General features: G+C 36.5%; 1 protein-coding gene across 1 annotated transcript; it reads right to left on the bottom strand.

The window, feature by feature from the left end:
- Positions 1-459: 459 nt before the first annotated feature.
- Positions 460-15,178, bottom strand: LOC127622292 (probable G-protein coupled receptor 63). Its single transcript, XM_052096354.1, has 3 exons — positions 15,031-15,178; positions 14,731-14,858; positions 460-3,414 (listed from the first exon to the last, which is right to left on the bottom strand). The coding sequence occupies exon 3, from the start codon at positions 3,323-3,325 to the stop codon at positions 2,090-2,092; it is 1,236 nt and encodes a 411-aa protein (XP_051952314.1). The 5' UTR covers positions 3,326-3,414; positions 14,731-14,858; positions 15,031-15,178; the 3' UTR covers positions 460-2,089.
- Between the last annotated feature and the right edge of the window lie 1,207 nt (positions 15,179-16,385).

Here is a 16,385-nt window from a genome sequence, read left to right on the forward strand (position 1 = left end):
ACTGTCTCTAGAGTTTACTCAGAATGGTGCCAAAAACAAAAAACATCCAGTGAGCGGGCGGCACTTCTGCAGATGTAAACGGCTTGTTAATGAGAGAGGTCAACGGGGACTGGCCAGACTGGTTCGAAATGACAAAGTCTATGGTAACTTGGATAACCACTCTGTACAACTGTGGTGAGAAGAACAACATCTAATTTTCTGAGATGCATGTTGGTGCTGTTTTGGCGGCATCATATTAGGCAGGTGGTTTTAATGTTGTACCTTGGAAGGTTGTCATTTATATGATATATGCAGCAACTTCACCTGTTCTGAACATATATATATTATGATTGACAGATTGACATTTTATATTCTATTATATTTAAAGTTGTTTTTGATTACTTTATAAGTATCATTACATAACTAGAAAAATGAATCTTCACTGACTGAAATTTTATTTATTTCCATCAATTTTCCAGGCATGGAAATCACAATTCCCTGACATTTCCAGGTTTTCAATATCCGAGTAGATGTTAAATATCCAATGAACATGACAAAAAAATCAAGTTTTGTCTCCGTCATCTACATGTTTAAAATGAACATGCTTCAGCCTTTATTATTACAGGTCAAATACTTTTTAACTTTTTTTTTCAACACCTAACAAGGTAAAATAGAATAATTGAAAATGTTCAATAACAAAATTAAATAGAAATTTCCAATTTTAAAATGAGATCACAAAACTTAGAAACAAATACAGCACATAAAATCTTATTACATTCATCTCATAAAACAGAAAATTGCACATTTTCACCAAATATAGCAGCACCTTACTGGTATGTACAGAACAAACTTCTAGTAAGTTCTAAATTCTATTAAAGGAATAGTTCACCCAAAAAATGATAATTACTCACTCTTAAACTCAAGGTATACTTCCAATTTGATGCGAACGCTCAGCGTCTGCATACAGTCGAATGAGAGTCTTTCAAAATATTCTCCATATAATTGCATGCACAGGTGGTTGGCGCATGCCCGCTATGAGATACCGGCCTTTCTCTTCAGGAGTTTAGACCCATTTTCTTTATATTCCTTCAGACTGAGTTATACAAATGCAGGTATTTCCAGACCTCCTCACGCACACATCACGCATTCTAAGACACGCGGTTAAGGAAAACTGGGATGCGAGTGCGTTTAGTGCTCGAGCACACTGCTGATGACGAGATTTGCATCACGCGCCCTGTAACGTAGTATACTTTTGGCCTTAAAGCGCAGTCACACATCTCTTCGTTTGGCAAAATTCCACAGTCAAAATACAGTCATCTCAATGGGAATACGCGCTATCGTGCATTTCGCACAATTGAGTTCCAGTGCCAAAGAATTTCCACTCGCGGATTTCACGTGGAGTTCAGGTTTGGTGAACTTTGACAGGTGAATTTCGCCACATTGACCAATGGGAAGTTGCTTGAATTGGCAGTGACCACTGTGTGGGCGGTGCTTTGCACACAGAGGTCACTAAATATTCACAATGGATAAGGATATCATTTTAGTGGTGTTTCTTTTTAACATCACTCTCACGGAGTATAAAGTGCAGCATTAAAAGAGATTTCACACGCTCAACATCAGCCCCCAACAAAATTCTCATTGTGAAGGTATGTGTGACCGCACCTTTATTCAGTATCAAACTCTTACAAATTGTTATCGTCTTGCAACATTTGGGATTGTTCTCACCCAAAGCCGATCGTACCTCTTCAGAAGGCATGGATTGCATCATATGGATTACTTTTGTGCTGCCTTTATGTCCATTTTGGAGCTTTGGAAATGTTGGACCCCCTTGACTTGCATTGTATGGATATGAACACATCATATAGTAACATCTTTGAAAACCTCTTTATTTGTGTTCCGCAGAAGATGTTATACGAATTATCATTGTTGGTTGAACTATTCCTTTAAGATGTAAAAACAATGTGCTATTAAAGTTGTTTAATGTACAGGCTCTGTAAACCATCTGTAAAATCTCTTATAGCTAAATCATCCTGCCTTTTAAGAAAGATCAAACATATCACAGCTTGTCAAGATTGTCCCATAAGAATTACAAAAAGACACAAGTCCTCTGCTATACCACAGAGCGATGCTCCCCACATACATAAACTGCACTGGGGCGGATACGTCTCTTAGTGTGGCCAGGCAACTGTGGGAGGAACTTGAAGTACTTGGGCATTAGATCAAGGCAGGCGACACGAAACTTCTTGATACGCCAGTAGTAGATGAGAGGATTCAGGGCTGATTTGAGGTAGCAGATCCACAGCAGCCACGTGCTGATCTCAAAGAAGTTCTGCCTGTAGTAGAATGTACTACTGAAGGTGGATAGTAGGCTGTAGGTAGCAAAAGGAGCCCAGCATGCGGTGAAGACCGAGAAAAGAATGAGGATTGTGGTGAAGGCACGTGTTTTGAAGCTCATGTCAATGTTCATCTGAAAGGGCCTCTGCAGACTCATGAGACCCAGCTTGCTGGCCTGGCTGAGGCAGACCGAGTCGGGGTAGGAGTGGATGCGCAGTGCGTTGTGACGGAGTGTACTTAGGATGCCCATGAACGTGTACAGCATCACCAGGAAGGGTACAAAAAAGAAAACCAACATAATTAGCATCACGTAGGCATGGTATCCATGATCAACCGTGTATCCAAAAACACACTGTGGTGCTCTGGGGGGAATGTACAGGGCAGGATGGCCAACAGAAAGAGGGAAGGAGAGGCAGAACGAGAGAGACCATGAGACTGCGATCAACACTTTGGCCCTGCGTGGACTGAGTTTATCCTGCTTTTGTACGATGATCAGGAAGCGGTCCACACTGATGATCAGCAAAATAGCCACACCCTCCATCACGAACATCCAGAAGAACATAGCCGATACACGGCAAAACACCTCCCCAAAGATCCAGCGCGTGGTCACTATGGTGACGAGGGCAAAGGGCATGTTGAGGACCGCTAACATCATATCAGCAAAGGCAAGACTGGCCAGCAAGATGTTAATAGCCGAGCGCATAGCGGCTCGCTGGTAAACCATCACACAGACCACCATGTTGCCGAGGAAGGCCAGCAGCAGCACACAGATGATGACCAAACAGAAGACGACCTGAAGGGGCAGGTTCAGGCCCTGCACGGTGTCCTGCCACACTGATGTAGGTGTTACGTATTCTGATAGAGTCCTGAAGTCCAGTAAGCCGTTGTCTTTTGATGACAAATTCTCCATGGCTCTTGTGCCCACTGACTGGGTCAATGCCCTGGGTGGGGGGTACAGGGTGGCGCTAGGCTGCCCTGAAGCCACGGGTGGATTAGGGGAGGAATAAAGCATTCTTCTTCTTCTTGCAGTTACAGAGTAAAGAGGGCATGTTCGGCCAGTATGCAAGGTCACTAGCAAACATGTCAGTATGGAAGCAGACCCTGTGGAAGCAAAAGAGAAGAATGAGAAACCTGTAATGCAAGAATGCCACAAACAATCTGATCAAACTATTATGAAACACTACCTATACACAAACTGCAGTGTTAAAGATGAAGTATTAATTTATATACCACTAACATGAATCTGCTACTGATCATGCCCTCAGACCTCAGAAGTATTAGTTTCTATGGCCAAAGACATAACACCACAACAGCTTTGTGGTTGATAACAGCAAAATATTTATCACTACATTAATTCACCTCTTTATGTTCTTGCAAAATGTTTAAGAACAAAGAAAGCTCTCCGAGTTACAACGGCATAATCAAATTGCATATCGAACAGACGTGTTCGCTATTACTTTTAACTATTGAGGCCGCTGCCATTTTGTTTTTCTTTTTTCATTAAGTCACAACTGTCAAGACAGAGTTTTCATAGAATTCTATACAACTCTACAAAGACTTTTACAAGTCTGAATCTTGTAATTACGATAATTCCAACATGACGTGATTTTGCAAAAACGCTGATAGACTTGGATTGTTTGTGTTAGATGTTTTGACAGTTAAGAGTTTGAATAGTCTTGAGGGCTTTTCACACTTGAAACTGTAAACCCTGTGTCATCCTTTATCCTGGGTAAACAAAATCCAGGGTTATCCTTTTTCATACTGTTCATACTTGACCCTCGGTTACTAATTAATCTAGTTCTGAGGTTTCACATGTACATTTAACGTTCTTATCTGCGGTGTCAACAATTAGTACATTTACATGCACACCAATACATTGATTACTCCCAAAAATCAGCTTATTTAAACAAATCTGATAAAGTGAGGTAAGTACTGAGGCATTTTATGATTGGTTGTTTTTTGCTAAACAACTTGATACTTTCTAACACATCATTGTTTTACACAGTATACCTTTGTACTTAACCCTGTGGTGCTAACCCTACTCCAGAGCAGTTTCATAACTCTAAAAATTACAAGTGTGAAACGTTGCTTTAACGCGAGGTTAAGCGCAGCGTGAAAAGCCCTTTTGTCTGTTTCAACATTTCATCAAAGTCTATGTTTTGATCTGCTACAGGAAATCTGTTTGTATCAGTTAGAAAAATCACACCAACATGAGTCTGAAAGTCTATGCTAAGTTTGGTGCATGTAGCATGAAAGCTTGAGAGGAGTTACAGTTACAGTCTTGGTTTAGGGATAATAAAAAAACAAGTCTGTAGAATAAGAGAACAAATACTGATTTTGTCAAGTAGGGCAGTGTTAATACAATCAAATATTGATACATCATAATAATCTTTCTAATGATATTGTACTGATACTTTAGATCCATGCATCAATATTTATATTAAACTATTTGTGTATTCAAATCATGTAAACACACAACAAAGTTGGCAGACTGTTACTTCCAAATCAATTTAAAAAAACTTGATGTTTCAAGCTACAGTTGAAGTCAGAAGTTTACATACACTTAGGTTGAAGTCATTAAAACCACTACACAGATTTCATATTAGCAAACTATAGTTTTGGCAAGTCGTTTAGGACCTCTTTGTGCATGACACAAGCAATTTTTCCAACAATCGAAGGAAACAGACAAGTATCTATATCCACAGTAAAATGAGTCCTGTTTCGACATAACCTGAAAGGCTGCTCAGGGGAGTGTGTGTGTGTGATTGGGTGAATGAGATACAGTGTGAAGCATTTTGGTAACGTAATGATCCTAATTGACCTAAGACTGGGAATGTTTACTACAATTAAATGTCAGGAATTGTGAAAAACTTGAGTTTAAATGTATTTGGCAAAGGTGTATGCAAACTTCTGACTTCATCTGTACATGCTCTTCATCAGACATCAGTATATAACTGAAATAAACCCAAATTAACTGGATTTCAAATTGGAATTCGATACCTAGAAATATTGTCACACCAACATAATTATATAAATGCTTTATATAAATGATTCATTTATGATACCTCTAACAGGTGCTATATGCAAGACCTTAAGTCTGCAATGAAACCCCATTGGACGTCTAAACTTTCATGGTTTTGCATTACACAAATTAGTCTCTTTAGACCTCTTGAGTTATTCATTTAAAGTTCCAAGGGTCCAATCTCTAAATCTCCTTAGCAGCAAAGACCCCAACAATCATAAACTTGCACGACTTGTAATCTCTTTTAAAATTGCAACTCTATTTCAGGGTATGTCTATGAGGATTACTTTGGGTGCTGACAGTTGAGTTGAAGCCCACTTAAATATGTTCTTGAATAATCTATAATTCCTTGTACATTTTCAGGTTGGCAGCCACAATCGTATGGAGGACAAAACGTGCAAAAATAATAAATAAATACATAAATAAATGTAATAATAAGAAACTAAATAAAGGAATAAATGTCTTGATAAAACAAATATAATTAGTTTTAATTAAAGTTATTCCTGAATTAATTTTTATATGACTTTTTTTCCTTTATTATTTTTATTCTTCAAAAAAAAATATTCTTTCATTTGTTTTAGTTTTTTTATTATTTCATTATGCATTAATTTATTTCTAGATTTAAATATTCCCACATTTATTTATTTTTGTATTTATTCTTACATTTCTGTCTTGTATGATAATGATGTGGGCGGGTCCTGTTTACCATTGGCTTATTGTAGATTGAAGGGTGTGCTCGATTACTGTTGACTTGTTTTGATGTGACGTTAGGTCATAGCCATATCGCGTGTAAACTAAAGCTATTTGTGGGGCTAAAAACACAAGAGCTTAAGTCAATCCAAGATGTATTGGTTATACTACAATAACAAAATAAATGGGAAGTTGTTTCTTCAACAAAACCACAAAATGAGCAAGTTTCATAAATGATATGATTTAACTTTGTCCTTTTCTTTTTTTTCTGCGTGTATATAACTTCATATTTTGATGTCTGCAAATCCATAATATTGTTTTCTGTTATTATGATTGTTCATTCTAAAAGATACAACCATGCTTTATTTCCCTGATCGTTTATGTATGTATACATCTGCAATAAAAAAAAAATTAAATCTATAGCTGACTCTTCACATATATCTAGAGATTTGCGCAACCTGCGAATTAAGTCGATAACCACGCATCAAATAACTATGTTTCACTTAGAGTAGAGGTGCTTATTGATGTTTTAGGGGAGCTGTACTGTATGCCCGTATGAATGTCGAAGCACATCCTGGATTGTTAAACTCTCTGCAAAACGTGTCCCTGCATACATATTCAAAATCTGTGCGAGTCAGAGGGTGCTAAGGTAGGACGTCCATCTGCTTCCGATAAGTACTATTGAGCTCTTAACCAATGATGCACTGGAGCTACGCAAGGACCGCCTCCCTCGTTAGCATGTTTTTCCACAGAAAAGTACAAATAAATACATGTATAAATAAATAAATATATATGGGAATATATAAATATGGAAATAAATATATGTGGGAATAAATAAATATAAAAATAAAAAAAATATGCAAAATAAATGAATAAATAATTAAAAGTTAAAAAGAATAAAAATAAAGTTAAAAATAAATATAGAAAATAATAAAGGAATAATGTCATACAATAATAAATTCAGGAATAAATTTAATTAAAAACTAATTCTATTTGTTTTATCAAGACATTTATTCATTTATTATTTATGCAGGTTTGGGCCTCCATACAATAGCTTGTAAAATAAATCCTAAACAGTTAGAGGAGTTTTTGCAAGATTGTTGCTTTGTTCAGTATGGAATCTGTACATTAACTATTGAAAAATATTAAACTGACTAATAAAAACAGATGCAGCATTCAGTTCGTGAAGAACACAGATATTTCATGAAATATATGAAATGTTGCATCAAACCTTAAACTTTGCAGTTGTCATGACAATCAGTGCACATCTTTTTTCATGGCTCAACAAGAATCAACAAGTGGCAGACACTGCAATTGTGATTTCTGATAAATATATTTGAAGCCTTTGTGCTGCACAACAACGTTGTCATGGTTTATATTGCTTCAGATACAGCTTCCATATCACCACTGCAGATTAAAAACAGCTGAACTGTTCCATGGGGATGGGGATGGGGATGGGGATGGGGATGGGAATGGGGGGGTTGGGGTGTTTGTATTAAATAACCATATTGTAATGCCTATTGTCACATATTCCCGGTTGTCTTTTGGTTTTGTGTTTTTATGTTGAAATTCTTGTTTAGTTCCCATTTTCCTGTTTGTTTTGTAGTCCTTTTGTAGTTTTATTTCACAATTGGCTCTTCCTGATTGTTTTCCCAGGTGTTCCTCATTCTATGATTGTTTCCCCAGATGTTCCTTGTTTTCCTTCGTATATTTAAGCCCTTGTCTATTCTTTTCATTAAAGCAAAAGATGAACAAGCTAACTCTGATTATAAGAAAACAAAACGCAGTAAACAAGCACAGAGCATAGTCCAAACATGCAAAAACTGACAAACAACCAGGGGAAACAAGGGCTTAAAACAATCAGGGAATGAGGAACACCTGGGAAACCATCAGGGAGAACCAATCGAAAAATAAAACTACAAAAGGACTACAATGAAAAGACACTCACATGAAAACACAGATGCGCTAGAGAAGATGATTTCAATGCAAAACCCTGTCCATGTTTTTTTTCATTCTCTCTGTCTCAAGTGAAGCCATACACCCTGATAAGATTTGCACACCAGAGTTTCTGCTAATGATATTTCAGTGCTGGCCAACGTGTTCAAGAATGATAAAGTTAATCGGACAAATTGCAAAAACATCTGGTCAACTCATTTAGGTGTTTATTTTGTGCTGTAAAAGTGATGGAATATGCATAATAATGTGATATAGGCTAATTATGACACAATCAAGTCAATTGACAAACAAAAGTTTTTTAATTATAGCTGCTTTTCCATAAAAAAATAAAACAAACCAAAAAACGTCAGTCATGGGAAAAAAATTTTATAAAACAAAACAACTAAACTGTAATTTGTCACATTTTATTTTTTGTTTATAAATAAATATTAAACTATGTGAAAGTGAAAATAAACTGGCACCACATGTGACTTTTAGATGTGAAAGTGGACATTTATAGTAAAAAAAAAAAAAAAACTTAAATATGAATCTGTTTCTCACCCACATCTATCATATCAAGTTTGAAGACATGGATTTAACCACTAGAGTCAACAGATTACTTTTATGCCGCCTTTATATGCTTTTTATGCCTTCAGATTTCTGGCCACCATTAACGTGCATTGTGAGGACCTACGGAGTTGAGATATTCTTCTAAAAATCTTCGTTTGTGTTCAGCAAAACCCCTTTTGCATCTTCTGTTTGTTTCTAACATCGGGAAAGTTGTTTTTGTACAACACATTCTCACTCCCAAGGCGTCAAAAACTGACGCTTGTGCAAGAGCCCAGAGCGTCAATCTACAGACACCAAAAAGTGCCCTATGGCGTCAGCAAGTGTGTTCCTTTCAACGAGAAACCTTTGACGTCAACCGAGTGACGTGAAGGGCATCAGAATTTTAGCATCATTTAATTATATGTTGGGGTACAATTTTCTCTTCATGACATATGTTGGGGAAATTATTTTTATTTAATTTAAATTCTGTTTAATCTGTTGTTTATATTTATCTAATCTGTATAAAATAGTGTATATCAAATTATTGTTACTAAACTCAAGTGTCTCTTTCATGTTTTATATTGTTTGTTGATTATCGGTTAGCTTTAGAAATGGAGTTGGGTTAGGGGATCTAAAATATTATAAATTACTGTATAATGTAACATCACACTAATATATTTATTAGTATTATAAAACATTGAGGTTTGGCACATGAAGTAATATTTAAAGATTGATAACTTAGCAAGTATTGATGCTGACAACCACCCCTGGAGTTGCGAGTTTGAATCCAGGGTGTGCTGAGTGGCTCCAGCCAGGTCTCCTAAGCAACCAAATTGGCCCGGTAGCTAGGAAGAGTAGAGTCACATGGGATAACCTCCTTGTGGTCACTATAATGTGGTTCTCGCTCTCAGTGGGGCATGTGGTGAGTAGTGTATGGATGCCACTTGAGAATAGCATGAAGCCCCCACACTCGCCATGTCTCCGCGGTAACGCACTCAACAAGCCACGTGATAAGATGCGCGGATTGACGTCTCGGACACAACTGTGATTCATACTCCGCCACCCCGATTGAGGCGAGTCACTATGCCACCAAGAGGAAAAATGAAAATGTACTCACCTTCAGGCCATCCAAGAAAATTTAAGTTTATAGAATTTAATTTCAGGCCTCCTCCTTTAAACAATGCAAGTGAATGTACTCGGTCCAAAATGCATATTTAGGGTGCATCAAAATAATCCACAGGACTCAAGTCGACAAATAACGTTCTTCTGAACCCAAACGATTGATTCATTTTTTTAGAAACAAAACAATACTTCTAACTACAAATGTTTGCTTCCGTACATCTCTGTATGAGAGATGTGGAGACGCTCACGTGGAGGAGGAGGCAGGAAGCACGTCATTGTTTACAAGAGGAGCACTGTAAAAAGGTTTAATTGTCTTTGCTGTAGATTTGTATGTATAAGTGTACTGTTCAAAATGGTCTTTTGGTGTGTGCATCCCAGATGCTTCAACCTTCAGAAACCCCCAAAAAAATGCACGCCAGGAAAAATATGAACTTTTCATCGATTTCCTATACATGATCATGAGTGACTGAAGCCCTGTCTTATCGGGCTGAACCTGGATATCAGTACACCCCTACATTCTCTCAAATATTTGAGGGTGTCCAGTGAACATTTTACCCCTGAGGATTTCAGATCATCAAAAGAAATAAAGGGTCGATATCTGAATTCATCGGCTGTTCCCATGCTATTTTTCCAGCGAACTCCCAAATCACCCGATTTCTAATTCACTGCACCTGCACTCAATTCACTCGCTCATCACTGCATAAATAACCCACCTTCACGCCACTTCACTGTCAAGTCTCACACAAAGGACTCGCAGTATTTATTTACCAGTCTGTATTTGCTCTTGATCTTTGTCGATATCTGTTTAGTGCTTACTCTGTTGTTTTGCCTGTTACCTCTTTAGTTTGTGAAGCTTCTCTTCTGTGTGATATCACCCGTACCATTGATCTCACTGTGTGAACTCTGTATTGAACTCTGTAAATCCTGTGTAAACGCTCAGTAAACGCTCTCCCACTTGGTTTCATAAATTACAACTTGTGTGGATTATTTTGATGCACCCTAAATATGCATTTTGGACCGTCAAAAAATTTAGTACATTCACTTGCATTGATTAAAGGAGGAGGCCTGAAATTAAATCAGGCCTCCTTATTAAATTAAAATCTGTTTTGATTAATAAAGAAACTCCTTTAAACCTTTTTGGGTTTAAAGTGCAGTGGGAATTGGGCATTCCAAATTGGGGAGAGAAAAAAGGGGAGAGAGAGAGAAAAAAGTTCATTTAAGATTGATAACGGACACCAAAATTTAATCGTTAAAACAAATGGTGTTTCTCACCACGTCAAGGAGAGGACGCCAGGGGGCACCTTTGATGTCATCATGCAGACATGGACGGCTTCTGCACAAGCGTCAAAAATTGGACGTTTAGGGAATGAGAATGGATTGTATTGTATGGCAATTTTTCTTTCGGTCACATTGGACATTTTACTTGATTATTGGTATAATCCAAAGAAAAATACAGGCAGACTACAGTCTGGAAAGCAGCTGTCTTAAGTGCTTAAAGGCTTATAAGAATGCTTTCTTATTAAAGAATCAATTCTTTTTAGAATCAACTCCTAGCCCTACCAATCTCTCATTCATTTATAGTTCCCACAGTCTAGCAGTCTGTTAACAACATTTGTGTGCCTCAAGATAGGTATATAAGTGGTGCTGAGTGGAAGTGGAGAGAGAAGCGGGTTTTTTTTTTTTACGTTTTTGAAAGCTTTTGACTCATCATGGGCACTACATGTTAATGCATAATGCAATTGCATTTCAATAATAATTTAAAAAGTGTGAATGGAGAATTTTAGTGTCCTTGTAGTGTCTTGCACACAGACACACTGTGATGGCTTTAACCACAGCACAGTACATTGACAGCTAGAACATAGAACATATTGTCTTGTCAACGTATCTATAAGTTGTCCAAGAAAGGACCAGATTTCGTTTTGTCAAGGTGCCACTTTGCCCAGATGCATCTCTGAACAAGAGGTGAGGAGCTTCTAGTGGCCATGAGAGTGCCAAATGTACCAATTGTGTGTCTTAAGGCATAAATGTCAACACCTACGTGGTTCCATTAAAGTGAAAATCACAGCAACAGTTTGGTTTAATGGAGGTGTTTGTGTCTCGAGTGGGTGGGCTGTGCCTATTCTTCTGAGACTAAGAGGATCGAGGAACATGAGAGAACGAGGCAATTGTGTAAAAACACATATATGCCAAAGATACTCAACCACCCACATGCAAACACACATGCATACCCAATTATCTAGACAGACATGCACAAATAAACAACCCATTAAAACGACACACACTGCAATATCAGGTACTCAACGCAAATCATTATTTCTCTCCATGTTCAATGTACATCAAGCAATTACATTGACTGATTAAACTGTTCTGAATTACAGCTGTCAGATCATACATTAAAAATATCATGCTTTTTACTTTGCACCTTCATACTGGAATTCATGGCCAAATATTAATACATCAGCCGTATTAATATTTAGTATGATTAATTAATATTAATTGTGTAATTCAGTTTTTCATTCAAATGGTTAAGATGATAATGTGTCATTCTACATCTGAAATATTTTCGAAAATAAAACGTATCAATCCTAACATGCTATATGAATTATTTGACCTGTTTTTCATTCCATTCAAGGTCACAAAACAACTAAAGAATTAATTTTAGAATGAAAATAATATAAACGGTATATTTACCATTAGATTGCATGCTCTTTTGTCAGTAATGGAAACCAGAAACACTACTGACAAATAATGTTAAATAATAATATTTTGTAATTTTTATTATAAAAATAAAAATGCTACCATTGATCGTAATATCACTTAATTAGCTATATTTTCAGTCATTTTGAGTAATAATCCATCATAAATAATAGGGCTGAACAATTTGGACCAAAAAATTTAATTGCGATTATTTAGAAAAATATTTCGATATGATTATTTACATTTAAAAAACAAAAAAAGTAAGTGTTTCCTTTTGGACAAAATTAAGTCATGGGCAAACATACTCTACCATCAATATAAATACTGATCAAGAAAAGGTGTTCACACTTGAGTCCTCTTATATAGAACCAGACAAAATAAATAAATAATACAGTGAAAAATGGGGGGCATATGCAGTTGTCATGGGGAAAATAATAATACTTCTGTCAAGTAAAATTTTATATTCAGTGTAGTAGAAATAGTAAAAATACTAAAATATTAAAAACTACTAAAATATTAAAAACAATTATATTAAAGCAATATCTCAAGAAAGAGTTTCCTCACTGCTTTCATTTATACTGTGATGCTCTAATATGCAGCACTGTATTTGACAATAATAATAACATAAACAAATTTAAAACCTCCCATTATGAGTTTTGGATTGTGTTGTGAGGATCAGTATAGACACTCTTAATTTAACACAAAATAATGCAATGGTATGTTGAAAAGTAATTGTTCTGTTTTCATTTAATAAAAATTATATGAATGAATTTGATTAGACAGTTTTATATGATAAAATGTAATTAAACTTTAAAACCCGGAATTCAGAGAAAATAAAATGAAAAACACAGAATTTGGAGAAGAAAAAAAAAATATTAAAATGGAATAAAACAGATTTCAAAAGGGATCTACATTAACACCCACCAATTTGCCAAACCAGTGGTGGGTAACTCTTACTAGCCGCATTGGTGTGTGACTTGGGCCACTGCTGATGAAAATTCAATCCCAGGAGATCAGCAGTTACAGAAACACTCAAACCAGCCCATCTGGCACCAACAATCATGCCACACTCCAAATCACTGAGATCACATTTTTTACCCATTCTGATGGTTGATGTGAACATTAACTGAGGCTTCTGACCCGTATCTGCATGATTTTATGCACTGCTGCCACACGATTGGCTGATTAGATAATCGCATGGATGATTGTTGGTGGCAGGTGGGCTGGTTTGAGTATTTCTGTAACTGCTGATCTCCTGGGATTTTCACACACAACAGTCTCTAGAATTTACACCAGAATGGTGCCAAAAACAAAAAAACTTCCAGTGAGCGGCAGTTCTGTGGACAGAAATGCCTTGTTGATGAGAGAGATAAACAGAGAATATATAAGTATGTGTGTATGTATACATATACACACATACACATAGAGTGTGGGTGTGTATATCTGTGAAAAACAGCTACAATCTCATAAATTAGAACATGAAATCAGACTAGACTCACACGTCATTATACTTTTTCAGCCTCTCCCCTCATCATTAAAGGTGACAGTTTCACCCAAGGAGGGTCTGAGTAATGGGCCTGTTTAAAAGCTGTAGCCAATAAGAAGCCAAACTGAAAGTGGAAAACATCTTATAAAACAAAGACGAACGGAGTGGTATCAGCTGAAACCATAGTGACAGCAGAGGTAACCTCGTGAGTCAATGACAGCCGTGCACACTGAATAGTTGTGGATCCTAGCAACAGGAATAAAATCATCAAGAGTCTCCTCTTCAATGCTTGAAAAATGTCTCCATCCATACAGAACCATAATTATCAGTAATTCAAGATTGCTTGAAACCATTTCTTAAAATCAGCACTTATTAGAATGGAATAGAAGGAGCAGAGAGGAAAATACAAAATGAAAATGCTCACAGAATTTAAGATACTTAGTGGATCATAGATTTCCCAAGGGTGCATGGGCACCTCCCACGAAAACAATTAATGATACCCTCCAGGCCCTGTGTGTCCAGGTTTGATGCTTAAAAAATCAAGTCTACCTATTTAGAAGACTTACATCTTCGATAAACAGGTCATATAGATCATGGATCTAAATATTTCTGTCTTAGAGAATATCTGTAGAGATCACTTTTCCCTTTTTGTGTAACCACATCTTATCCCTTAAAGATCCTATAAATGGCATTCTTTTCTTACACACACCTTGTATTCATCCTGTTAAAATCTGACATTGCAAATGTCTTGTATCATTACATAAATACCCCTAAAAAGCTAAACATATCACCTAGGCTACAAGCCTGAAAGTGCATCAACTCAGTTAAGATGGAGGAAAGAGTAGAGACAATCACAGCATCTTCATAATATTTCTTCCTCTCTCAAACACAATTATTAAACAATCCGATGCTTTACCTTCATGTTTATCTGAAGTTTAGATGAAATGAATGATGCAGTATCAGTCACATCGTTATCTGCTCGGATTCAGATGCACATCCTCCTCTCGCCAGATGTTTGAAGCTCAGACAATCCAACATTTCCTACTAAAATAAACATACATCCATTTTTCAATGAGTGATGGTATAAAACCAGGCTTCCGTTAAAAAAACAAAAACAAAAAAAAACAGTACATTTAATTTTTGCTTCTTCTGTTCGTGTTAAGTTTATGAATCAATCTGAAAACCACTGGCGTAAACCAGATGTCTCATTTCTTACTCGTTTGGAGGAAACACCTGAGCAAAAAGGAGTAAATACCGCTCTAAAACAGGCCATTTTGTCGATTATAAACGCTCATTTTAGATGGAGAACATGCATGATACATTTTGTACCCGGGTCTCATCTCGCGTGCGTCTATTCAATTCCAAACACAGCGTCGCGACTCGCTCGTGCTCTCCGCATTCACTGAATATGAGCGTCCTGAGTGTCAACCAATGAAAGTTCAGTGTAGGATTTGATTGACAAAGTGTTGACCAATGAAAGTACAGGAATGGAGGGTTGGTGTTTCCAGTGTGGCCAATCGTCGTAGTCGGTGCAGCTGGGTTTGGTCACAGTCTGGTTCTGGTTTGGTTGCGGGTATTATTTGAGCAGGGACAGAATTGTTTTCAGCAGTGGAAGTAGTTTATAGCATTTTTTTTAATGTAAAGTATGCATTAATATAGTTATTTTTGTAAACATTATATGAATATATAGGGCTAATATAATGTCGCAATCCCAAACATGCTCAAACAAGTACGAGCTAGTACAGAGATTTGAGGTGTGAGACTGAAACAACAGAAAGAGAATTATATAGGGTTATTCATGTCTGTAATATATCTAAGTGGTTGGTTAAAGCTAAAAAGAATGGCAGATGTTTAAACTATCGCTGATCACCATATAAGTTTTTATCTTGGCTGTGAATATGGAATAGCACTTTATAATAAGGTTACATTTTGACAGTAAATGCATTAGGTATCATGAACGATCAATGAACAATATATTTTCGCAGTATTTATTAATCTTAGTTATTTTATATAAATATAATTGTTCATTGTTAGTTCATAACGTACTGACTTATGTTTACATGAAATAAATGACTTAAAATTAAAAAAGTATTTGTAGCAATTATGTACTCATTAATGTTTTCCTCATCTAAAAAGTTTTACTTCTAATTAAATGAATAGTAATTTTGAAACGTATTTATAAAATCATGACCACTCATGTGAGATGAAAAGTTTAGTCATTATATCATTAACATTATAAAAACGGTTTTATTCCACATGGGGGAGGGGTGCCTCATGTGGGCAGCCATGTTAACATCACATGACCAGCTGAATACTACTCTCTTAATCTCAGTAACTGCCCTTTTATTGGACACTTTAATTTATGGATAAATTAACCTGTCTTTCTGTACATAGTGAATTTCTACAAAGACATTGGTAACTGAAAACTACTGTGTCTGAATGATGCAGCATCCAAGCCACTAGGTGTCAGTGTAAGCCATAATTCGATATACTTCAAAAAAATTACTTTGTAATAGAGGTGTAGATTCTGGGGGGAGGTAACCCCCCCAATAATGAAGACTAACAAGTACA

Source organism: Xyrauchen texanus, chromosome 28, assembly GCF_025860055.1.
Source record: "Xyrauchen texanus isolate HMW12.3.18 chromosome 28, RBS_HiC_50CHRs, whole genome shotgun sequence".
In the NCBI taxonomy this organism is placed as follows: domain Eukaryota; kingdom Metazoa; phylum Chordata; class Actinopteri; order Cypriniformes; family Catostomidae; genus Xyrauchen; species Xyrauchen texanus.

Excerpts from the sequence above, each read along its gene's own strand:
- LOC127622292 (XM_052096354.1), bottom strand. The coding sequence starts at position 3,325 with ATGCTTTATTCCTCCCCTAATCCACCCGTGGCTTCAGGGCAGCCTAGC.